The sequence below is a fragment of the Zophobas morio genome, unplaced genomic scaffold (assembly GCF_036711695.1).
Source record: "Zophobas morio isolate AGI-343-1 ecotype UQ-CSIRO unplaced genomic scaffold, CSIRO_AGI_Zmor_V1 ptg000002l, whole genome shotgun sequence".
NCBI lineage: Eukaryota > Metazoa > Arthropoda > Insecta > Coleoptera > Tenebrionidae > Zophobas > Zophobas morio.
The window spans coordinates 20929540-20956234 of record NW_026972107.1 but is presented as its reverse complement, the minus strand read 5'-3'; the positions used below and the strand labels follow the sequence as shown (position 1 = coordinate 20956234).

Sequence of the window (26695 nt, the reverse complement as noted above, 5' to 3'; positions counted from 1 at the left end):
CGTTAACTAAAAGAAGTTGTGGGTAACGTTCATGCAATTCTGCTTTCATACAATTACAACGTATTCAGACTACAGCAATTTTCATTTAATGAGTTCGTTAATGATACTTTGCACTTATTTGATGCAATATTTCGCACTTGTATAACGTATAAAACTCAAAGTGGACCATACAAAAAAATTAATCGCGGTGGTAAAAAACCATTACAAATCTCATTTGGTAAATTATAAAAAGGATGAATTTGAAATGAGAATTTTCTGCCAATGTACACCATAACGCCTGAAAATAATACCATGGGGGTTTAGGAAATTTTTCTCAGTTAAAATTTGAAAACGATAGATGGTTAACATTTAAACTATCCGTTAAAAGAGTTCTTTAGTGTGTTATTAGTATGAATCAACAGATTCATAAACCTGTAAAATGTGAAGACAGTATAGATTTTTTCTGAACAATAACTCTGTAAGTATCCTGACACTAACGCAAACTGTACTTTGGACGGGTTTCAGCAGTTACGCTTCATCTTCTAACATACAACTGACCTACGTTTACAGTACATATTTTCTGAATTCAGAAATGTAACGTACGCATTATTATTTTTTTTTTCAATATGGTAAAATAAACGGTCAAAATAAAAATATTGAAATTCAGAAAATCGTAGCTATCTTTAACAATACTATCTATCACCTGTCAGAGTCCTGGCGTAGGACACTTTATTCAAAAATTATACTAGCGCCCAATCATTGTAAAACCGATAAAACTGAGTGTACATAAACTGAAAGAAAGGTGCCAGCGTAACAAATTGATTTAAATGCTGTTTCCAAATAATTTACAAAATATTATAGAAATAACAACACTCCGATTTAATGATTGTAAATAATGAATACATTGTTATGATAGCTTTTGGAAACATTTAAATAAAAAAATACATTATTGAAAAAAGCTCAAATTAAATTTAAAAATCAATAATTTTAGAACAAATGTTCGAAATATTAACAATTTGCTTCCTAGAATAGTAAATACGTTGCACAAAGTTTTCAAATGAACCTGTTAGAATATTAGGAGGTATATTGTACTCCCAGTTTAAAGTGGTTTTTATGACAAGATAATAAACATTATCACCTCATTATTATCACCCCACGACGGACAATATAAGTTGAATAACAAAGTACGGCCCTTGCAAGAAACCGATCACTTTCTTATTTATGGCTAGGGATTTACTCCATTGTCCCCATCATCAACTTCGACACAATGGACCTGTCATAAAAACCACTTTAAACTGGGAGTACAATATCAGCAATCACATTTAATATTCTTTCTTGGAGTTCGCCGATGCTTTGTGGTCTGTTAACACAAACTCAATTTTTTACATAACCCTACAGAAAAACGCAAGTGGGGTTAAATTGGGTGACCTAGCTGACCATTCAACTACCAGGAAAAGTTTCATTCAAGTAATGTCGTACTTGATGTCCGAAGTGAGGGTGTGCTCCATCTTGTTGGAACAAGATGGACTCTGCAGGTAAATATGCTTTTCCATAGTTGGGATATATTTGTCCAAGTAGAGGAATAAAACTTTGTTGCAAAAGTTGGAGGTATTTGTCAGACGTTAAATTACCTTTAATGAAGAAGGAATCTATAATGTGGCGACCAATAAAGCCGCAACAAACATTAATTTTTTGGGAGTAACCTCCTCGATCCAATGAGGGTTTGTATTAGACTACTATCTACAGTTATGGTGATTAACATAACGATTCAAACAAAAAGTAGACTCCTCAGAAAATAATAACTGGTTTATGAAGTTGTTATCCTGATCTACTCTGTTTGCTATTATTTCGCAAAATTCGATTCTGCGGTCAAAAGCATCCTCACTTAATTCTCGTAGTAAATGACTTTTGGATGTTGTTACGAAAGAAACCCATACACCGCTCCGGTACGACGCCTATGGGTTCTACTATGTACGGCGATGATGAGTGACTCATGGTCGGTGAGTGTGGCCGGGCGGCATTCGCTAAATAAAAGCCTGGAAGCGGAAGTCACCATGGGTATTCCAGAAAGACCTCGATTGCGAAACATCTAGAAGGGAAAAATGAATTTAAAGAGAGGTCATCTTCGGGAATGAGATTCACTGAGTCAGCGAGTCGAATTCAATGAACGAATTCATTCAAGTTGCACCACGGAGTTATTCTGTACATAATCGCTGTAATAGTTAGTCGTGTAAATTTGAGTATTATTATTATTATTATTATAAGTTAACAAAAAATTAGGCAAGAAAAATTAATTTCTATGAGCCCAATGTTATAATAGTCTATTATCCGGTGATATGTATAAAATTGGTAGACAGATTTCTGTTCAATATTGAAAAAGAATTGTGTCGATTTCTTTCTTAAAAGATGACAGAGTCTGTGCAGTGACAGCAGAAGAAGGTAAACCGTTCCATGCGTCGAAGGATCGATTTGCAAAAAAGTTTTGGCGGCATTTTATCTTAACACTTTGCTTAGCTAGTTTAAACGCATGACCTCTTAGCCTTACGTCACGGTTCAAAGGTAACATATAAGAAAGATCGCAATTAAAATTTGCGTGAAGTATACGATACATATAAATTAAATCACCTCTATTACGACGATCTGCAAGACTTAGGATACCTAGGTTAGAGAGTCGATCTTCGTAAGATGGACGGTGGTAGCCATAAGGAATTCTCGTTGCTATCTCTGAACGGATTCAATAAGGTTGAGATCTTTGATCCAATCTACACTCCAATCTATGCATCCATATTCAAGAAGTGGACGACAATATTGACAGAAAAAGCGAAGAAATGCGGATGGGGATAGTGTTTTAAAGGCCTTTGAGATTAGAAATAGCATTGATCTTGCTTTCTTACATATTGAAGTTATATGTAGTGACCATGACATATCATGAGAGATAGTGACACCTAAATCACAATAAGAATCGGAACTGGTTAAAATTACAGAATTAATGGTATAATTCAATTTAGGATTATTTTTTCCCAAATGTAGGACCAAGCATTTAGTCTCATTTAGTGGCAACTGCCAACTAGCGCACCAGAGGGAGATCTGATCGAGATCGTTTTGCACCGTGCATAATCGGAAAGTGGATTACCACATAATTTACTATCGTCCGCAAAAGAAGAAATTTTGCATTTAACGTGCAGAGGAAGGTCGGCAACATAAATTAGAAATAGTAATGGTCCAAGGACGGACCCTTGTGGGACACCACTAGAAACCGCAGTAAAATCTGAGAAATGATCCCCAACATGTACACAAAATTTACGATCAGAAAAGGTATGCTTTAATCCAGGATAAAAATTGGCCACGGAAGCCAGTATGATCAAGCTTAAGCAGCAAAGCAGCATGTGGGACTTTATCAAATGCTTTCGAGAAATCTAAATATATGACATCGGATGATTATGGTTGAGAGCAAGGGTCCAATCATTAATGCAGATTAAAAGATTAGTAACGACTGATCTGCCTGGCATAAATCCATGTTTACTTTTTAGGTATTATATTATGTTGAGCGCAAAATCTATACATGTTAGTAACAATTATGCGTTCCATAGTTTTAGTAACAAACAGGCACGTAACCAGCCTTTTATTTTGGAGGGGCCCAGTCCAGACACTAATTTCAAATAAGGGGGCCTTTAAAAAAAGTCTTCATTATAAATCAACATTTTACTTGGATCACAACCAGTATCTATATAAACTTAATGGGGTGCAAATAGTTGAAATTGACTAACACCATGAGAATTCATTTAAAGCCTGCGTGCCAATATGCATAGTGTGTAAAAGGCATATCAATTGTATCGGCTAATTGCTTAAAAAAGTTATCGACAAAACTGTTCACAGCAGTATCGCTTTACTCAGAGAGTTATATTACAAGATAGGATCATAAGATTACTCATAGCTAAAATTTACTGTTGATCTGAAATTTCGAATTTGCTTTACTTTTAAAATTTAAAATTAATTTAAGGGGGCACCAGGGGTGGCACAGGATTTTACTGGGGTGGCCTGTGTCCCCTAGGCCCCCCCTTGGTTACGTGCCTGGTAACAATAGGGGTTAAACTAATGGGTCTATAATTATTAACGTCAAGTTTATCACCTTTCTTAAATATAGGAGTGACTGAAGCGGTTTTCCAAACATCTGGCAAACAACCCTCATTAAAAGATTTTTGAAGTCAGAGGTAATGACAAGGATCCAGAGCAACTTTTGAGTAGTAGCGGTGAGAGAAGATCAAGCCCTGGAGATGTTGATATTTTTATCTTATTCAAGAGATCTTGAGAAATAAATTGTTGAGTTTTACTCACGTTGATTTTAAATACCCTTTCAACGCAACAGTATTTTTTGGACTGAGCTTTTATTCATATTGTGGTTTAATGCGAATCGGTGCACTGAAGTTTTTGGATATTCAGTTACATCTAACATGATATTAAAAGAGTTCTCGTTATTTGTAACATTTTTTGGTGCTTCGGTTTTTTGACGATTCCTAACATTACTAGTTTCGTTAAATCTGCGCAGTGTTTTAGAAACCGTCAACCTAGACACTTGTTCTCGATTGGGACGAGTTTCATTAAAAAGTTCTGCTACTTAAGTATTGCTTCGACGCCTGTCACTATAATCTCCATCTACATTTCTATTCGTTCAGTTTCTGATAATGGTGCCATTTTAGTGTTTTATTAAAATATTTTTAAACTTGGATGTAGAAGTTTGCTTTTCAGTACACACTGGTATACAATTTTTATTTTAGAATTTATTCATAATAAATAACTTACACTTTATTTGGTGTTTTAGTTGAAAAAGTGTTTGCATGTGTTATGTGTTACAGTTCTGAATTCAGAAAAAATCTTTTGTTCAAAAATTGACGATTTGAGTAGTGGTGCAATTTATTGTTTTCTTCCATTCTTGCAACATGCCTGAGCCCTTAAGGGTGGCGTCTGGTTCGGTTTCGCCCAATACTAAATACATTGAAAACATCGTCGTAGTTTCCGGAATTGCATTTTTAAAATACTGAAATCTCCAACCAAGTCAGAATCTAAGTAAACCTGCATTCTGCTACCGCATCACCGCTCGTTTAATGCCGATTTCTCGTTTCAATAGATTTTGACTTTTCGCGAGTTATTTACCTCAGTCGTGGATTTTTTAATATTATAAATGGTATTAAAAGAAAGCTGACACTTTTCCCCAGGGGACCTCCTATCTCAGAATGCAAAAAACTTCAGCACTTCGTCAAAAAATGCATCAATGTGCCGGTTAAAATGTGATGTAAAAGTTGTTCAACTTTATAATTTTTTTTTGTAAAAACTGCATACTAGATATGAATATAAATATGGAGGTCCCCTGGACTGAAGTTTGTTAGTTCGAAATATAATTTTTTTAAAATGCAACTCCGGAAACCGCGACGATGTTTTCAATGTATTTAGTATAGGGCTAAACCGAACCAGACGCCAGCCTTAAAGTCTTCGTGCTCTTAGGACGAGGACGGTTCATCCATTGTTGTCCCGAACATAGTTGGTGTTGAATACCAAATGTAAAATGCATATTGACATTAATATTTGTAAATTTGCGATAGTCTGTGATTTTTGTTTTTAACATTTGTTTTCTGTTGCCGTGCTCATAACTTTTTTAAAATGGAAAAAGAAGAAATGAGGGCTGTTATTAAGTACCTTTGCAAAAAGGGACCATCATTGCAAGAAATGTATAAAGATATGACTGAAGTTTAAGGAGAATTTCGGCCGCCATATCAAGTCATTAAAATGGAAGAGAGTTGTGCAAACAAGGAGAAAAAAAAAGAAGAAGTTACGACGAGGTGTTCTGTTTCATTAGGACAATGCTTCAGTCCATAAGAGCTGCCGTTTCGGTGGTTGGAACTCATTGTGCAGGTTTTAAAATTTTCGTACAACCCTCCTATAGACCAGATCTAGCCCCCAGCGATTATTTGCTGCTTTGATTAGGGAACAATGTTGAGAAATAAAAACTTCTCAGTTGTTTGCTTCTATGTTAGGAACAATAATTGGTGAACTGTGCTCATATATCTGATATTATATTGGAGATCCATAGTGGTTATAAATCTTTCGATTTGATCTGCTTTCCCATCATGCTGCAGTAAATCTTTCTTAGCTCTTTTCATTCCTATATCTCTAGATTCTGTTGTTCCTTGTATAAAACATTTTACTCTCTCTTGGACACTCTCGAGGACCAAAAAGCCACCCCATACCTTCTGGATTGACTTCCACTTGTACAAAGCACATATTCCCCTATTCTGATGAAATCGTTTTCTTTCAGGTGAGTTTCTTGTAATGCTAATATGCTGCTACAATCCGTTACTAAATTCTGTCGAGCGCCGTTTTCGATTAAACTTTGCAAATTCTATGTACCCAGATTTATTTTTATCCCATTTCTTGACTTCTGCCTATGGTCTGTGTCATCGTGATTCCGGCCTTAGTAATTTGTTTTTTGATCTACAAAAGATTTTTGTTATAGCTGTAATCTCTTCTCTCTCTTGCTCCAACTCTCCTTTACCTGGCCAACGTTGGCTGAACGTTCTCGTATTTGCTCGTTGCTTGGGTATTTTCTTCTCTACCTAAAATTTATCGCCCTCTACCCCTGTAATTGTGTGGATTCTGTCCTTAACTATGTTATAAATCACAATGTTACTTTGCTCTTTTTCCGCTTTCATGTTCTTGATAGGTATTCCTTAATCTTCACGTTTATTTCTTTGAGATCTTTTTTGTTCTCTGTTCTTAATCTCACCATTTAGTAATTATTCGACCTTCTCATTCAACGGATCTAGTTTTTCGTTTATTTTTATCAGTTCTTTAAGTAGCTCGTCCATATTGGTTGCTTCTTATGTACTCTTATAATTTAAAAAAATATGGGAGTATATAATAAGACATGTAGTCATATTTATTTAAATTCCATCATTCCATGATTTTTTTTAAAGTAATTTGGAACTTCTACAGAATTTGTTTTATATATGCGATAGGTCAATAAGGATGCGCTTCTTGATATATCATTAATTCCTAGAGATTCAAAAAAGTTTTTTGAGTTTAAGTATAAATTAATTTATTTTCATCTCTGCAAAGTATTCTGTTTTTTAAGAGCAATATACAATTTGGTTTTTTAAATAGAACTGCTTTATTTTACATGATATTGTATTTACTCTTTTCTTAGGTTTTACAACATTTTGTTTCTGAAATTCTTTGTATGTTCCTAAAAAACAAACTTATTTACTTATTTCAGATTCAACAATGCTTGCTATGTAGGCTAGACGATCCAGAGTTTTATTGTTAACTGAAGTGTCATCAGCAAAAAGTACAGATTTATCGATACTAATACAGCTGTGAGGTCGTTAATATATCTATACATTAGAAACAAATATGGGTCCGAGGACCGATCCTTGAAGAACCTCTATTGTAGTAAATCGAAGCGAAAAATCGTTGTTGTTAAAAAAGATAAACTGAGTTGTATTAGTTAAACAGGAATCTAATAACTGAATATTATTTTAGTTCACATAATAATGTTTCAGTTTATCCAAAGTATTTCTTTAGTGATTCACGCAATGGAACGCCTGACTTAAATCAAAGCTTAGCATTCAGGAGTAAGTCTTACATTCTAATCCTTATAAAATATCATAACAAACGAGTTTACAGTTAGTGCTGTTCCTGAAACCTTGTTACAAACTATGTAGCAATTCGGTATTTTCAAAGTGATCACTAAGTACGATTTGGTCTTTTTAACTCTTTATAATGAAATATTGAGGAACACATGCTTATTGACTCAACCTCTATAATTTTAGGGAAAAGCGTAACCAACCTGCGTTTAATTAGGAAATTTATCGGGTAATTCATGAAAAGAACAAAGGAAAAAACCATTGTGCAAGAATATTGTCGTAAGTGGAATTGTTGACCTGAAGACATTGCTGAAATCAAACACGAATGCTTCCACAATTACAGTAGTAACGTTAATTAGGTCAAGATCAAATTTTAGCAATACTGGAACATATTTATTGTTTTAGAGTCATACTTAACCCTAATAAATAATAACAAAATGTATAGATTCTCATAAAATATTGATTCTTATATAAAATAAATTAGATCGTCATTTCAAAGTTTTGTATATGTTATAATCTTCATTGCTTAATTGTTAGTAAACCACAAATATTTTTTTAAGGTACGTACAACATTTCTAACAGGAGAATCTGTTGTATTGTACGGGCCCGACTTAAAAGGTTTATTTTGTTCATGATAATTAAATAAGTTGAGTGACCCGAAAATTGCGAGGGTCTGGGAAGCTGTAACACCCCGGCAACCCTGGCTAGTCCGCCTCTGGCATTCATTATCAAAATCATTACTTCAGAGAATCATATACAGTCTGCAATCTTTGTGGGCAGTAATTACTTTGTACTAATAATAATAATTAGTCCCTTTTTTGTTAGAATTGCCGGTTGGATTTAGGTGATTTTCACTGTACATGCTTATTTTGACTATTATATTGTTACCACCAAATAAATGGCAGAGGTTTTCTTTAAATAGTATATACGAGATATTAAATTTAATATTAATCAGTTTAGGAGTAAAAACTGCAGCATCAAAAATTTAGTGTCTTTGGCAAAACTGTAATATGATTAATCTGAAAATACTGTTCGGTGATAATTCAGTGAGAACAATAATTTTTAAAATTAATGCAGACCTGTTTTTCAGGAAGTTCTCGCCGAATGAAAAGTTTGATATTTATTACATGTAACGTCCATTTATTAATTTTAGTAATTTGTCCGAACACCTGCATTCCATTGGTTTTATTTGAATATAATGTATTACAAGCTTCGTATTAAATCTTAACTGACATATTCCCCACTATTCCCTAATTGAAGTTGTATCCCGTGAAATATAGTTAATGAGTAGTTAGTTAACGGATTTAGTAATTTTTGTTTCGTGCGAGTTTACTGCGAGTGATTTTATGCTCCCGATTTCGATTTCTTGTTTGTAGTCTCTGTCTTGTTTTTAAACCGAAAAACTTGATTGGAGTGCAAACATCAAACGAAAATTTTAATTTACTTTGTTTTATCTTATGGGGTGACTAAAATAAATTTATTTTTGTGTTCCATCTTTTTAAACATTCGCTTTGAGTCCGAAGCACCACATTGTACGATATATTTTTCGCTACTCTGGAATAAACTTCCTTCACACTCGAATTTCTGCTATCGAGCAATTTTTCCCTAGGTATTTTTCTTTTTTTGAATTTAATACATAATGTTACTAATTTACTCTAAAGTGTACAGTCAGTGTCGAAATACATATTCAAGTTATTGTTTATTGCCTAATGTTTGAATATACATTATTTTCAATATAAAAGTGTGAAATGATTGTAGCACAGATGTTAAAAAAAACTTTGTTGCAACTTTTTTGTCAAATCTTGCATTTTGAGAAAATTTCAGGAAAACCGAATTAACCTAAGACATCACTAACTGCCCATTCACAATGGACATAAGGCATAACAAGTACATAAAGCTTACATAAATACGTAAAGTTGAAACTATGGAAAACGCGTACCCCTGTTCACAGTGGACGAACGTAATTCTTATGCTTATGAACGTTTTATGTAATCCTTGTGTGCGTACACAAAGTTGAAATAAGTTCAACTTTGTGCACGAATTATGTCAAAATTATGTTAAAATCTAGGGACTTTTGAATGCTGCTATTGAATTCCCTTTGACAGTTGGCACTTGGCACTTCACACCTTTGATTATATTATAAAAATTATAATCAAAGCTTCACACGGCGAGTCTGTTCTGTACTGCGAGTTGTCAAGTTCGAATATCGTATGAAATTTTAGGTTAGATATTTTTTTTAACTCAGTTTGAGGTTAGCCGTTTCTATGTTTAGCCGGGAGTTATACCGTTCTGCGTTTGCGCAGTTTAACAATTCTTACAGAGTTCACTCTGTCCACTATGAACGTAGATAAGCATAAGCCAGACACAAACCAAAAACGTAAATTATGTTATGCGCTCGTTCTTATGTCTTATGTCCATTGTGAATGGGCAGTAAGAATGTATGAAAATATGTATACACGGTTCTATTAAAAAAAAAAAAACAGAATATTCTGTATCGTTAAACACGTTAAATTTTGTCTTTTTTGTGTCTTCACTAATTAACGAAAGTTATTAATTCGCCCTGTATATATAAAGAAAAAAATAAAAAGAAAAATATTATTATGTTTGGAGAGACTCACCAGTTTAATGATTTCATAAGTAACAAAACAGGACGTTTACAGTTCAAGAAAAAAGAATAGCTGAGTATAAACCCATAGCTGGTCCGAGATAATAAAGGAGATAAAAAAATGGCTAATGTAGAACTTAGGATATTACAATTTTTGTAGGATTATGAGGGAATTATGAAGACAAAGAAAATAGCAATTAACGAAACAGCAAGGAGAAATAAATAATTCAATCTCGAATTTATTCAGCCAAATTAAGAGTGCTCAGTAAAGTAAGAACGAAAGTGAAGCAGATGGGAGCAAAGAGAGTAAAACGAGACTGCAAACACAATGCTACTGAAAAAAAAAATCGTCTAAAGTTATTTAGACAGAACTTCCCTAGGCTCTAAGGTACAGGCGAACATATATAGACTCCTCGAAAAATTATAAAATTGATTTTAATGATAGCCCCTATACGTTAGAACAAAGCTACGTACGGATGGTTAAAATACAGATAAAGAAGCAAGCAGTGCGCATGATTCGACTGAGTTTTTTCCATAAAAAAAATTATAGCGACGTCATCAACATGTATATCAATTTGAATAGGGAAACAGGGACCTACTTTATCGTACTTTAGGCGTTATGAAACATGAAAGAGGATCAAGGAAAGAAGAATCGAACTTGATATTGATGATTAGGTGTACGATCTGATTTAAGCAACGAAAACAAAATTTGGTTATTTCTCCAAAGCTGAAGATGATGAATCTTGTATCCAGCAGTGTAGTAAATATTTGCAGTAGGAAGAAAATACTGCTTTGATAATATACTATATTATTTTTATAAATAATTTTGGACGTGAAAGTGTACAAACAAACCTTCATAGTCAATAGTAGATAAGACCCATCCGACGACCGTTAGTTCGAATTTCGCTTGGTACTGAACATTTTTTTCTCGGGTTTACATTATTTACTTTATTTATTCCTGAAACGAGGTGTACGTATTTTTACAGTTACCTTAAACTGACTAGGTATTTTAGCTCAGAAAAAAAACTTTACTTTAGAAAGACTTTTCAGTAACAGAATGACAGAAGGGTTTTTTAGATATCGTAATAAAACGGCAATGTTGTGTACCTCTGAATGATAAAAGCAAATAAATTTAACAATGAAGGATTTTTTTTATTACACGTTATTGTTTTAACCTTAAGAAGTTTGTTTTACTGTAATAAACAATAAAAAAATTAAAATGTGTTATCAATATTAATATTATTGTCTGTCACTGAATTTTTAATATTTTCCTTATTTCACTAAAAAAAATATTGTAATATAAAAATAACATAAGTAAGAATATTGTGTATCACATGCTTTAGCTAGTCAGACATTCTTGTAAGAAATGGTCAAAATAGTCCCCAATTTACTGAACTCACACTCTTAACACTCAAGAAAGTTAGGTTATGATTCAGATTTGTGATAATATATATATTATCACAAATCTGAATCTGAAAGAACTAGAAGAAAGTATACTTTCTTCTAGTTATAAAAGCTTGCTGGAATCTCATTAAAATAGTTATTTCCTTTTAAATTGTAAGTAATAAGAGTAGGTATATTTTAATTATAACGTCTGTAATAAAAAGTTTTCGAAACATGTTTTCTATTTAAATATTTATAGTCGTTCACAACGATTAAATAACGTGGATTTTGTTATATTATAATTTCAAGCATAAACTAATTTATCAATTATGAACAACACAAAACGAAAGGAAATTGGAAACAAATAACTATAATTGGCTTGGGGAAATAGCAAATATCTCACTAAAGAAATGTTTTAAATACACAAAAAATATTCAGCTTTAGGCTCTAAACGAAACAATAGAAAAAAATATAGAGAGAATTTAAAACAACATAAAATGCATCAATATTCAAAATATGGTTATCTATATATGGAATAAATAATTATAAAACATTTTGGCTACTGAAAAAATTAACGAAGATACCTCAAAAAAAAAATTGTTTTTTAGTCCTGAAATAAAAGGCCTAGAGGCACGTTATGTACAATATACATAAATACAGTTTTGGTACATACAATATGCAACAGTCGGAAACCACCAACTGGAAATATCTAGTTCGTGGTTTCTTACTCTTCCGACTAACGACTCTTGAGACAGATTAAGACAAAATTACGCCTCATGATTAAATACGGGCTCCTATTTGTCTGTACTTTGTGTATTAATGTTCAGAAAGTAATTGTTTTAATTAATCGGATCTATTTTTTAAATACCTTATGCGTTCATGTGGTAATTAATAATGAAACAAAAATTCTGAAAACTTTATTACTTACGTGACGCAGTGTCTTATGTTTCACGCACATAAAGAACGTGATACAAAGAACCGTACTTAAAGAATTTTTTGCATTGGAAAATATAAGCGCGATTGTCATATTTATCAACGATATAAAACGATGTTTTCATTATAACATCTTTTTATATGCAGACCATTTAAAAAGTGTGCCTGACGTCAAGTTCGAAAGTTAATGAAATCCAAAAAAACCTGAATATCTTCAAAAAGTTCAAAGACGAAAATTGATTCCTGAGTTCCAACAATTTATACACATTATGCTCCAATTATCTACAAGACTACCCTCAAAAATTCACATGCAAAACACTTGTTTTGTTTCAATTACAGGGAGTTTAAGCTGATTTGGTTAGGTGTGTTGGTTACAAAAGATATTTATATAATAAATACAGAGTGTCCCAAAGGAATAAAGTGTTGAGGTTAATTCAAAAAGTAGGTACAATAACACTGGAATTATACCACTGAATAATTATCAAGAAGGGTTTGAGATGAGGTTGTTTTGTTGGGACGCCCTGTTACTACTTTCTACCGTAAAGTAACAGAAAATATGTCAACTATGGTTTAGGTCCATATCGAGTACATAAAAACTTGCCTAAGTTCTGTGTCTAGAGGTGCGCCGTTTCTCTTGGACTGATTTCGATTCCTTTTAGGACTCTCTGGTGCTGTGGTGTCAGGTTGACTTGGGGCGTACCCTGAATCGTTGTTTCCGTTTGGGTCAGCTAGAGGCGCTGGTGACGCTAGGCTGGCTACCACGCTTGATATGCTGCCAAATAAATAAATAGGGTAAGTAGCAGACACCGTGAAATTTCGTTGTCAAGGAATTTTCTTGCGTCGTCACCGGCCAACCAAGCCAAATCCCAGAATGTGATGAGAATAAAATCGGGAAAAAGGGTGTTGAACTAGGGCTCCCCGTTTATTAAATTGACATATTTTCGTTACTTTTGAGGCAGAGAGAGAGAGAATCAGACAAAGGTTTCGTATTGAAGTGGATTTTAAATGGTTTGTTTTTTTCGCGGCTGGCCCTTAATTGATGAAATTGATGACTTAACGATGAAAAAATCTTGAAGATAATTAATAGTCGAACTTAATAGAATTTGTCTTTGAACGCATAAATTATCAATTTTATCTCTAATTGGGATCGAACTTTATTAATTGCCATCTAGTAACAAATTGTTCAAAGTTTTTGCTTTGTGTCGGATTTTTCCATGACGGGGAGGTGGTTAAATGTGTGTAACAATTAAATTGATAGGGGTGTTAAGTAAACATCATAAATTCACATTGGGTGGGGACATATGAATTATTCTATGTTTACAGCAAAAGTACACATAACAAACACGGTAGTTCTCAAACAGGTTAAAATGTTTACTAGAATGAATAGGGTTTTAGAAGTTGTCAATTAATACTTGAAGGGACAACTAATAATTAACTTACTCTTTGTAATTAGGCTTCGAGTTTTTACGCTGTTCTCTGTAAAAACAAAAATCCAGACAGTATTTTACAACAAAACACTTTTTAATCTGTAACCTTATATTACAACGCTTTCCAAAACTTAAGAGGGAGTTAAATGAACATTCTTCAGATGCATTCATTATTTAATTACTTGTTGGGCTAAAACGAATTACTACAACTGATTATATTCTGCCGTTTTAAACTTAATACAACTTTAATTTCCCAGACTTTTTTTATCTAAAATTCCAACACCCTCTCTTGTTGACATTTTTTTTAAATTTAGTCAAATATCGGCCTAAAACTTATTATTATGTAAAATTAGAAAATTTTAGTAATCTGATATAGTGTCACAAGCTTGTAAATATCATGAATACTTGAAAACATTCTCTTTTGACACTTATTTAAAATAATGCTTTCCCTTAATGTCTTAATCGTGCGCAAAAGAAACCCTCAAGACGTATTTATTTGCATAAAAGATGTTCAAAGCAGAAACAGTGATAAATATGTTTGTACAACACGAAATACTTCGTAATTGAAGAAATTTCAGCATAATAATGAGAGTTGGAAAAATTAAACTTCCGAATTAAAAACAACCTCAGCCGGATAAATACATTTACTTCCCCCTTGTGCTCATGAATAATGTTGTAAAATTAATTTTGGTTTTGCCTGACTTTTGTTTCGCGTTAGGATCTACGCGAATTAAAGGTATTAGCTTTAATTAAATAATGAATAATACAACTCCATGAAAATTATTGTTAGTCTTTAATGAAACGCAGGGTGAAAAAAAAAACGAGAACCGCGGAATGAAAATCATTATTTCATGTTTTTGCAACAATAAAATTTTCATGTCGCAGAAGTAATAATAATAATAGTGCTTTATTACGCCGAAAGATGTAAAGGCATTACATAAAGTACATAACAAAATATTAACATAACAATTCATATTAACATAATAGTAACAATTTGCGACATTCTTTCTTGAAGGCGTTGAGGGAGATACCAAAAAACTCTAAAGTGTTGCATTCGTTAGCAATCATCAAAACGCTATTTAGAGGCGAATGTAATGCATAATTCGTTTTATGAACTGGTATAAAAAACAACCTAGGCGTACGAACCTTACGGATTGACACATTAAGACCTACCAACGCTAGCAATATGGGGGCTTCAATTAAACCATTTAATAATTTAAAAAGAAAACATAGTTTGTGATACTTACGACGATTTTCTAGTGTATGTACTGACAGATAAGATGCAACAAGGTCTGTATCAGCTAACACAATACCATCACCACACAACTTATATTTGACATATTTTAAAAGTTTGACTTGGACAGCTTCAATTCGGCTTATGTGAGTGATATAAAACGGTGACCAGTTGACACAATTGAATTCCAATATCGATCGGACTAACGAATAGTATAATATCAGAATGGTTCTGATGTTACTGAAGTTCACCGTCCACCGCTTTAAACACCCCAAAAGTTTTCTACCTCTAGAAACAACATATTCACAGTGACTGACGAAAGATAATTTAGTGTCTAAATAGATACCCAAATCCTTGGCATTGCTAACTATGTCTAGGGGCGTATTTTCTAGTAGGTACAATGGAACTGAGGGACGACTTTTGCGACTAAAGCACATTGCTTTGCATTTTTTAATGTTAAGAGACATATGATTGAGTTTACACCAATCGTTAAGACATATAAGATCATTTGTCAAAGTATTTATGTCATACATGGAATCAATCTTCTTATATAACTTCAAGTCATCTGCATACAGTAAGGAATTTGAGTTGAAATTCAAGCAGATATCGTTAATGAAGATATTAAATAAAAGTGGTCCTATAACCGAGCCTTGAGGAACTCCAGATGTTGATTCGTAGGTAGATGACTTGAACTTCATTAATTGTACAAAATGTAGACGATGACTGATATAAGATTGAATCCATGAAAGTAAAGGATCACGAACGCCGTAGAGTAGAAGTTTGTGTATCAAAATGGTGTGATCAACAGAATCAAACGCCTTGTGGAAGTCTGTGTAGATGCAGTGAATTTCCGAACCGTCCTCAATTGCATTAAAAATATCATTTATGTATACAAAGAGATTAGATTCAGTTGATCTACCAGAACAAAAACCATGTTGTGACACACTGATTACGTTTCTAAAAGAATCACTTATGAAACTGGACACAATGTTTTCAAAGATTTTCGATAGAACTGAAATTATACTAATCGGTCGATAGTTTTCAATGTCTTGCTTATTGCCAGATTTAAAGATTGGTACCACACGTGCAGATTTCCACAAGTCAGGAAATTTTCCCGAACTTATTGAAATAGAGAAAATTCGTGTTAGTGGTATAACCAATGAATCTCTGCAGTTATAAAAAAATGTTGGAGGTAACTCATCTGGCCCAGCACCCTTGTTTAAGTTTAGAGCATTAAGTTCTCTTGCTACCAAATCTTCCGTGATATGCACAGAGCTGATGTCAACAAATGAGTCAATTGTGTAAGGATAGTTATAATTACTACTACTGCTGGTATTATTAGTATATACGGAAGAAAAAAAACTGGCAAACGTATCAACTATGTTTTGAAACCCGCAAACATCAATACTTTTATAAATCATTATATTTGAAAAGTCGCAACTGTTTTTTACACTCTTAATAAAATTCCAAAAATGTTTTGGGTTAGAGTTGATTTGAGATTCGGTGTTCTTAATAAATTTGTTGTAACAGCAAGCGATTTCTTGTTTACATTTGGCTCTAATTAAACTGAAATTATAATAATCTCTGATATCACGGCTTATTTTATAACGACGATGTAATTTGTTCTTCTCAATCACTAACTTTCTAGTTTCATGGCTAAACCAAGAGGGAAAATTTTTACTTTTAGATTTCCGGATTGGTATAAAATTATCACAAATGAAATACAAACACTGGTAAAAGTCATCTACAATATCACATATGTCATTATCGCTACTAATAAAATCCCAGTTAAAGTTAAACAGGAAAGAATTGATGGCATTATAATCACAGTTTCTGAAATCACGATAGGTATCACAAAATGTATCACCGTAATAATTACAGTTACAATCAGATATCACAAATTTAAGAGGTGGATGAAACTTATCCACCTTTACAAACTCACCAGTACGACTTACAGTAAGACTATCACAGTTGGAAAAACAAAGGTCAAGAATATTATTATTGCAGTTGGCAATATTGTTAAATTGACAAAGATCGCATGACGCAAAATTGTAGCATATAAGAGTCTCTTTTTCTGATTTAATATTAGTTGGAGTCAAACCTATTGTCTCATCATCATGAATCCATTGTATGCCAGGCAGATTGAAGTCTCCTAGAACAAAAATCGTATCGGCCAAGTTGTTGTAACATATAGTTTTGAGATTGCCAACATAATCGGCATAGACAGCAAGTGAAACGTCTGGTGGGAGATAAACAGCACTGAAAATAAAAAATCTGCTGTTGACTTGCAACCTAATCCATATATCTTCGACTGAAGAAGGGATGTACAATTTGCTGGATAAAAGATTTTTCCTAACTGCTATCAGGACACCACCACCTATAGATTTTTCACTATTGTTTGATGAACGGTCATTCCTGTACACGACATATCGGTTATCAATAAATTCACTATCATCGATGTCTGGATGAAGCCATGTTTCTACAAAAATAATGACATGACACAAAGTTCTCACTCAAGCACGATACATAACAGTCGGTCAGTTTTGTTCGCATACCGCGCACATTTTGAAAATACACCGTTAGATGGTCTATGTTATGGTTTCTTCTTCTACTGCGTCTCGAAAATTTTTGCGTTCATTAGAAACTGAAAAGTCATCTTTATTTTTTGATGGGAAAAATCTGCGAACTACCACCCCTTGAGGCCAGATTTGAGGATTCAATATATCGTTAGATTTAGACTGAGGAATACTAAGTTTAAAAGAGCTATAACTTCCCCCTTTAGAGGGTAACTTTGAACATTTGAAATTTTGGAGATTAATCTCTGATTTCAGACATTCTTCCACTTGACTCGGCGTCATGTCAGGATCAATTCGGCCAATATAAAAATGGTGCATTTTTTCTACGCCCCGGAGAGATGACGAAGTAGCGGGTTTGACCCCATTGATAATTTTAGGTTTCCTGTCTGCAAAATTCTGTTTTTTTCGTTGATGTCTTGGGAAAGTGAAAGTATTCTTATCATTAACAGGAGAACCTTCCACAGATAAGACACTTGCTTTTTCAATCCTTTTATCAAGCAAGTCTGCTGTTTTATCACCAACTACAGTTTTTCCTGGAGAAATATCGTTAGAAGGAATTTCAGTGCTGTTCCCGGATTTGATGAAGTGCTGCTGATTACATGCCGAAAGATGCTGAGTCACATGAGAATAGGACACACCTGGAACGCTGACTTTGTTAGAGCTTGTTAGCAACTTTATTAGGTCAATATTGGTCGATTTGACGGCATCCAGTTCCTCTCGAATTCTAGTTATTTCATCAAACAGGACCGAAGTTTCATGCTGCACAATATTTTTGACTATAGCGCCAAATGCATCACTTTTTAAGAACTTGATAACGACGTCACTGTCATCTTGCGTATCTTGCGTTTGTTTGCAACAAATAACTTGCTCACTATTTAAAACAATTACATTTAAACGTTCAACACACTTCGGATGAAACACTCTTTCACAATTTACACATTTAGGCCCCTTCACGGCTTTGACCCTACAGTGTAAACATACAAGAGCGTTAGAAGACATGTTCACTCGCTCGTTTCGCTGCGGAATGGGACTTACAACGGTTTAGTACTGCTATAAAAGACTAAAAGTGCCTTTACACTGCATGATTTGTCATATGACTTTTGCTAATACAAATCGTATGATAAGTTGTATGATTTCAAGGAATCATACCATTTGCAGATTTTGAGTTTAGACTGCTATGCTTTCTCATATGATTTTTTCGTTCGACTTGAAGCGTGGTGGGGTGAGAGCAAAGTGTCACTGTCAAACGACTCTAACCTAACCTAACATTTGGGGGAAGCGAAACACGTTTGCTTGACTTTGGATATTTTTTGTATTAGCCTCACATTAAATTTAAGAATTGTGTGTAGTAGTGAAAATTTTATACAATGAATAGTGAACAAGTGGCAAAATATCAAAGTGGTTTACTGTGCTTGATTGTGGGGTTATTAAAAAGAAAGCAATCGAGACGTAATAAAGTTAAACGAACTTTATGGAGTAGGAAATGGCTTCTAATAACCTCACTTTCAACTGCCAATTTATTTTAATTTCTTGAAAAAAGCGCGAAATTTAAAATTATCGTACGAGAACTCTCTTCAAAATAGACCCCGTCCTATTCTGGAAATCTGGTATGATTTGCTTATGACCGCTCTTATGATTTGTGTTATGGGTCAAGTAATATGAGAAATCATACAGTGTAAACACGAAAAAAACTGCACTAGGAGAAGTCATATGACAAATCATGCAGTGTAAAGGCACTTTTATAAAAAACTCAGGATGTCTTTAAGATAACAATGTCCGTCAATCTGTTTTGTGCTAAACACACGTGCTTGCGTGTCTGTTTTTTCATTTCAGACTGAAACACAAAGCTGTTGATCTTATTTTCGAGTGGAACTTATTTCTAAATAATTTTCTATTTGTTCCTAATATTTTTACACCTACCTACGCACGAAAAATATGTAGGACTGAATACGAGAAGAAAATAATACTTTCTAGCGAATAAACGGATCAGGTATAAGCAGTGTAGACTATAAGGCTTTCAAAACATGGTTTACTGGATCTGTCCAATTTATCTGTTTGAGTAAAATGATACATAGTACAGACATTCGTTATAACGAGCAACTGAACATCAAAATGTTTATAATATTTCTACGGTTACACAAAGGCTGAATGCCTTCCTATTTGCAAAAAATAGGTATACGTATATATAACGAAAAATTAGAACTTTTGTTGACAAATAATGTTTTGTTTGTGACGACTGAGGTATATCTAGTTCAATTATTTCAATTTACTGTAAGTACTAAATAACGAATTATTAACAAAAATTTGTCACTGATTACTATCCCAAAACAATGGAAACCGATTGTTTTGTCATAGTTAAAAAGGACTTGACAATCTCCTTTATTTATTGGTTTAAATTGGGAATCTGATGTTGTGATCAATGACTTTTTAAATATTTAACCTAACGAATAACAACAATTTCCCATAATGGAGTCTCAAAGTGAACAATCTTCAACTAAGATTGTTCAAAAGCATATTAATAATAACAATGGCTTGAGTAACTCTGAAGTTGGCCTTTGGTGAAATTATTCGGAGTCAAAAAACTTTCAATTTTGAGAAACAAGATTTTTTTAAGGCTTTTAACCCAACGAAACAATGTTCGTTCGCTGTAGAACTATCGTAGGAGCGACTCATGCTATTATTATCTAAATTTTGGTGGATACGAGTTTTTTGTTGTACGAATACAAAATAGGTTGTTCATTTTTTATGACCTTATGTTGTAATTTAAAACGATTCAGTGTTTTTTTACAACTTATTTTAATGCTTTCAAATTCGGTTCTATTACTGTTGAATTGAATAATAAATATCACATTTATATTGTATGTTTCATGAATGTTCTATTAAGAGGATAAAAGCTTATTAATTTTTTTCACGAGAGGTGTTTATAATCTTAAATGCAGTAGGGGTTTGTATATCTAAGATAAACAATTGTGTCGTGATTTATTACTCATTCGTGGAGCTACTCTGAAATATACTTTTAAATAACTTTACTATAATATTTTTATTTTAACTACTGTGACATGTTAAAGTAAATCATTCCATTAGTAGCTGAATAACTTTTTAAAGCGAAATACGTTAGTATAAATTTGGTGTATAACTTTTCATTATTATTATACACATATGTAGTTAAAATGTCATAGGGCGCAACTCTTAACGAGACGAGTGGGAAGACGATAGCTGGTTTAATTTAAATCGGTAAAGTACGTAGGTAAGGGACTCAAATGATCCCTATGAAAACTACTTAGTAAAGTTAATTGTTAGAAAAAACAGAATATTCTAAAATGTAATGAGTGAGACAGAGAAAGATATATTAGGTTGTCACTACTTCAGAAACTGAATATTTCATGTCTTATATTTACTGATACGTGTGTGTTTTGAGTAATCAAAATGGTTACCAGATTGTATTAATTTTATATGAAGGTAAATATTACAGTTAAACATAATAGTAGTACAAAGTACTATTCTACCGCATGGCATAATTTTTTAAATTATCACAATTAAAGCATTGTTTTTAATTAATATTTTATTCAAATTGGAAATATATAAAATTTTGAGCGTGATGCGATAATTTTTGTGGGGAGTATATTATGAAATACGTATTATCACCAACGTAACTAAAAAATGACGTTACTTATGTGGTAGGCAATACATTTTTTCTTGTATTTTGTGATAGCTGGATATGTGGTACATAGCCGTTTTCATTAACAATGGCCTTTGTATATGAAATTATATTTACTACTCTTATTGTGGTAAGTTGTGTGTCAACTGAATTTGAAACAAAGGTTGCAATTATAATTTTGCATAATACGTTTCACATACATACGTCTATTACCACCGCTTACTAATTATATACATAAATCTTCATAACAAGAAGCTACTAAGTTAAATAAATTGCCATTAAATATACGTGTTTCAACATAAAACACCAAAAAAAAAATTATAAATCAAATTTGTCCATGTAAGTAGATTTATTACCTGGTATATGTTTACATACCTTATTTTAAAGGTGTAGATAAGTTATAAATTACGAACAGTTAAAATTATTCTAAGATTAAACTACAATTTCTTTATAAATGAGAAAATCATATAAGCTTGTATGTACTGCGACGTTATTCGGGACCTCATTCTGATTCTGAAAGTGTTTTTCTTATGCTGAACGTGTATCAGTGTGATTCTATTCCACAATACAAATGTGGATGCGTAGGTGTGCATTTGAAACAATCAAAGCGGCCTTTCGAAACGTGATCTAAAAATTGAACAGTTTTATAGAAATTTCTCTGTAGTGGAGATTAATTTTAAAAAGAAACGAGATGGCTTATTTCGTAAAACTAAGGAAATTGACAGAAGAACCGTTTCCACGATCTAAATAATTTTTAAAAATAGTTGTTGACAGAAAGTCTTAATGTCTGCTGTTATTCTTTTTTATTATTGAGTGTGTTCTGCCCAAACGTAAAAATAATTATTTGTTAAATTATCGGGATTTATCACAAACAAATCTCAGTTTTTTAAACTCGATTTGCAAAATAAAATATGTATAAGTAATTGTTTGTTTCATTTACAGATTCTAAAATTTACTTAATTTTCTTTTAAAATTTTGCATTAATATAGTGATTCCAGAACAATCGATTAAAGTCTACTTTAACTAACAATTCTTTCGGGAAAGTTGACGATATCTACCATGTCAAAACATTATTATTAAATAAAACCTTATTGAAAATTTCACCCCGGGATATTGTTTACGTTTTCAATACCTTTTTTTAACTGTATACACAGAAAGTCTTACATCAAGTTCCATAGGGATTTGTTCTGAGACAAGTCTTTGAAATTCCGTATACATTGTGTTTTTTTGGGAACAAACAGTCAATTTAATACGTTGCTTATAGGTGTCCCAGTTAAAATTTCGTGGTCGTATATACTCAAAATACTGTAAAAAATTTATGTAAACGTCATTGTTTTTAGCTTGAAGGGGGAAACTTAATTCACTACATTACAAATATGACGCGTAGAAGACGATTTCGCTGCGTATAATCTATATTTTTTAAACAACAATGTAAATTTTTATAACGGATTTTGATAGATCATTAAATTACAATTACAGGCCGTAAACCCAGTACGAAACAATAGGTCTCCCGTTTCTGTCTGTCTGTCTGCCGTCTGTCCGGATTTTTTTAGACAGATATCTCTGAAACTACCGAACCAATTGTTAAATTTTATGTTTATTACGGATATCGTGTATATGGTAAAACCTTAATCAAAAATTGGCTAATCATCCCTAATAACAATTTGTTGACGTCATCTCCAAAATTTACAGTGTAAATATTATTAAAATTTAATAAAATATAATACTCCTGTACATGTGGTTTATCAATCCCTGTTGAGTTTTTTCCTAGACATCTGGATATTTGATAAAAAATCAAAATTGCAACATCTTGCAATTGAACTTTGAAACTGCAAAACCGATTCTTTTTCGTTTATGCCCCTCTAAAACAATATATTTTACAGTTTTGTGTTCTTTAATTTATATTTACCAAATACACATTTTGGTGAACGCGAAACCATTTTTTGTTATTTCAATTCCAAATAAAATTTCTAAATTGAAATCAGTATTAACTAAAATGGTACGTTTGACCTCACATTATTTGTTTTTCATCTAATTAAGCTATTTTTTACATGTTTTTTCATCCATTTTAAGGTACTGTAACATTTTTTTAAGCAAACAGACACCAATTTTGACGTTGAAGTTTTTTATTTCTTGCCTTTTTTGACAATTCAACCCATTTTTAAGATTACTTTTTAAAAAGTTGTTTCATTCTAAAGATTTTGGCCAGATTCCAGCGGATTTATATAGACCTAAACCTAAACCTAAACCTAAACCTCAAAATTGGTCTGTTTTCTTAAAAAAAAAAAAAATAATAAAGCACCTTTTAATAAATTAAAAAACGAGAATAAAATGTGGGGTGAAAAGTACCATTTTACTTCCTACTAAATTGTTCCTTTTTTTGGTACTATATATATATTATTTTTATAGGATTGCGTATCCCTGCACGTGTGATTCATGAATCCGTGTCGAGTTTTCACCATAGACATCCAGACTTTTCGGGAAAAAATAAAAATTGTAGAACAACATTTTACAATAATTTACCTTTGAAATAATCGAATGCTCCGAAAACTTGTAAGCTTAGTTAATCATAATTCCAAATTGTATTTTAAAATTTAACTTTAAAAATGTGGCAAACGTTTTAAGGTTGTAAAAAAGGACAGGTAAAACAATTTATTTGTTTAAGACCTTCTCAGAAAATTATGACATCACTTTAGAATTCTGCGGAGCAAATGTTTTTTGAATTTATTTTATAATAAACATTCCTGCATGTGTGATTTATGAATCCGTGTTGAGTTTTTACCCTTAGCATCCAGATTTTTGGAAAAAGTCAATACTGTATACCAATATTTTACAATTTAACTTTGAAACTGCAGAAACCGAATGCTGTGAAATTATGCAAATATTTTAAGATTATTTGAAACACGATAAATCGTTGATCAAAATTTATCCGTCATCTTACATTTTTGCGGAATTTGTTCAAATCTATGAGTGTTTTTGGCAAAAAAACTCAGTGTGAATTAATCAATTAGTTCTTTCCTCTGCGTTAAGGACACAAAATCAACCAAATTTCATTTTCCTTTAACACCTTATGCTTGTAGTCTGAATGTGCTAATAGTCGAGTATAAACATAAACAGTAGAAGTTAAGTATGTACCTACTGAGAAATTGAAAATGTACAATTGTTCCTGTTAGTTATCTGTTTTAAATATATTTCACACTTAAAGACGCAGGGGCTGCGGCGAGATTAATTACGCCACTTTATAGAGGTTAACAGTTATCACAAAACGAAAATCGCAAAAACTAATTTTATAATTTTTTAAAGAAGCGGAATTTGTCGGACTATACTTCAAGGGCGAGGGAAGTTCTGTCAAAATAACGTTCCACATTTTTTCCATTAGCTTTGTTTTTCTTGGTAGCGTCATCAAAAATGCAAAAACATAATTTTTTCAAAACGCCAATGTTACCGGCAAAGCTGAAAATAATCTTAGCAATAATAAACGTAAACAATATCTGTTTACAATACCATAGGGCCCCATATCCTCAGTTATTGTAAACGTGCCAACTTAAAAAAATTTGTCGACGTTGATCCATTATATTTACAATGTACGTATTACATTCAGCCCCTCTCAAGTTAAAAACAATGGCGTTTACATAATTTCAATATTTTTATTCGTTTTCAAAATATAAAGCCGCAGAGTTTGATCTGTAATACTCTGTAGGTGTATGTATGTATTTGTGACTTTTAAAAAGCTTTGAGACCAAATGACATGAAATTATTTTTAATTGAAGAGTTTGAGGTGGTTGGGGTAATTAAAAAATGGTTGATTTGGGGGAAGTAGTAGGTACTCGGAAAGTATAAAGCTGCCGTTGGGTTTAAAAAACAGTTTTTTAAATCCTTATAGAAATATTTATAAAAATTTTTTGTCAGAAAATCTTCAAGTTAATTACCGTGTTTCAAAATTGTGCCAAACCTCTATTTTGGTGTAGTGTCCCTTTAGATGAGAATATAGCAAGTGCATTGAAAAACTGACACTCCAATTTTTTAATAGAGTGGATCAAAATTGTGTGACTTTCATAGCTATGTAAACAACACAAAAAATTAGCTTTTTCTAGTGATCATCCGAATAATTGTTGTACATCAAATTAATACTAAATTAATTCTGGGCTTCGCTCCTTGGTGACCTACTTCTCGAGAAAGGAATGAAACTTTCTCCGAGGTCTGTATATTATTTTATTCACAACCGTTTTAAGTAGCTCTTAAATAAGCAAATAAAAATGTCCTAATTTAAAACGCTGATTTCCATTTATAGCACAAATAATTCAGCAGGTGCCGAAAAATGCAAAAACGTTTGAAAGTGTCACATTATTAACCGATTTTGAAATATAAAAATATTCCTTTATAATAAAAGCATTTGTAAACATATTTTTTGTATCTTGTGGGAATTTGAATAAGTTAAAAAGAATTTAAAATTTACTCTTACAGATTTACTTATTAATGTCAGTCGGTGTTTTAAATGCAGCAAAAAAATGTATTCCTCAGTGAATACTTTTCTTTTCAATCTTTTTAACTCAGTTCACAAAAAACCACAGTAAAGCCCCATTTGTAAGTAACCACTCATCTTATTATTTAGAATACTTAAATGCAAAATCTTTCGGTGTTTCTAAAAAGACCGCCAGAAACCTGTCGATTAATTCAATAAATCTCCTTTTGCGTCGTCCCCACGTCAAAATAAGAGTGCTCCTTACAAATTAATTTAATAAAGTATTTGGGGTTCATGTCGAATCTGATGAAAGTAAAAGAGAAAGACTTACGCGGCTTCTTCGACTACGGTTGCTAAAATGAATTCAGTACTCTTGTCGTTTGATATGACGTGACAGTCGGCCTCTGCAACATCCTCGTCTTCGTCCCCTGAACCAGAGCCTGTGTTTGTCGCTTGTTCTTCGATGGTAGATGGACCGAGGGTCGTTTCGGCCAACCTTCTTGTATTTGCCACGTTCTCTATCACAGATCCGGGCTTGATTTCGGCAGGCAGCGGTTTGCGGTTTAGACGTGCCTGGATCGCCCGGTTCCTTAACGCCTATAAAACGAACACAAAATAGAGAAGACCAAAAATAGAAATTAGAATCATCTAGTAAATTTTTTATATGCTGTGGGAACGAAAAACGAAATCTAACTGACAAACGGAACAAAGAATAGGGGTAGAAATATGGCGGAATTTGAATAAAATTTTCTTATTTATATACAGTATCCATATGTCGCATTCATGTCAGGGCGTATTTCT

The 26695-nt window shown here is 32.7% G+C and overlaps 1 protein-coding gene across 3 annotated transcripts in view; it reads right to left on the bottom strand.

Annotated features, from left to right (window-relative positions):
- Positions 1-26695, bottom strand: part of Dop2r (Dopamine 2-like receptor) — a 308073-nt gene that overhangs the window by 5468 nt on the left and 275910 nt on the right. Inside the window, exons 4-6 of one of the 3 annotated variants that reach the window (XM_064057591.1) lie at positions 26226-26491; positions 13978-14013; positions 13139-13309 (exon numbers count right to left, since the gene is read on the bottom strand). In XM_064057591.1, coding sequence (XP_063913661.1) covers positions 13139-13309; positions 13978-14013; positions 26226-26491 — 473 coding nt within the window. The remainder of the gene's footprint in view (positions 1-13138; positions 13310-13977; positions 14014-26225; positions 26492-26695) is intronic. The other 2 variants (XM_064057598.1, XM_064057606.1) reach the window with 2 other exon arrangements.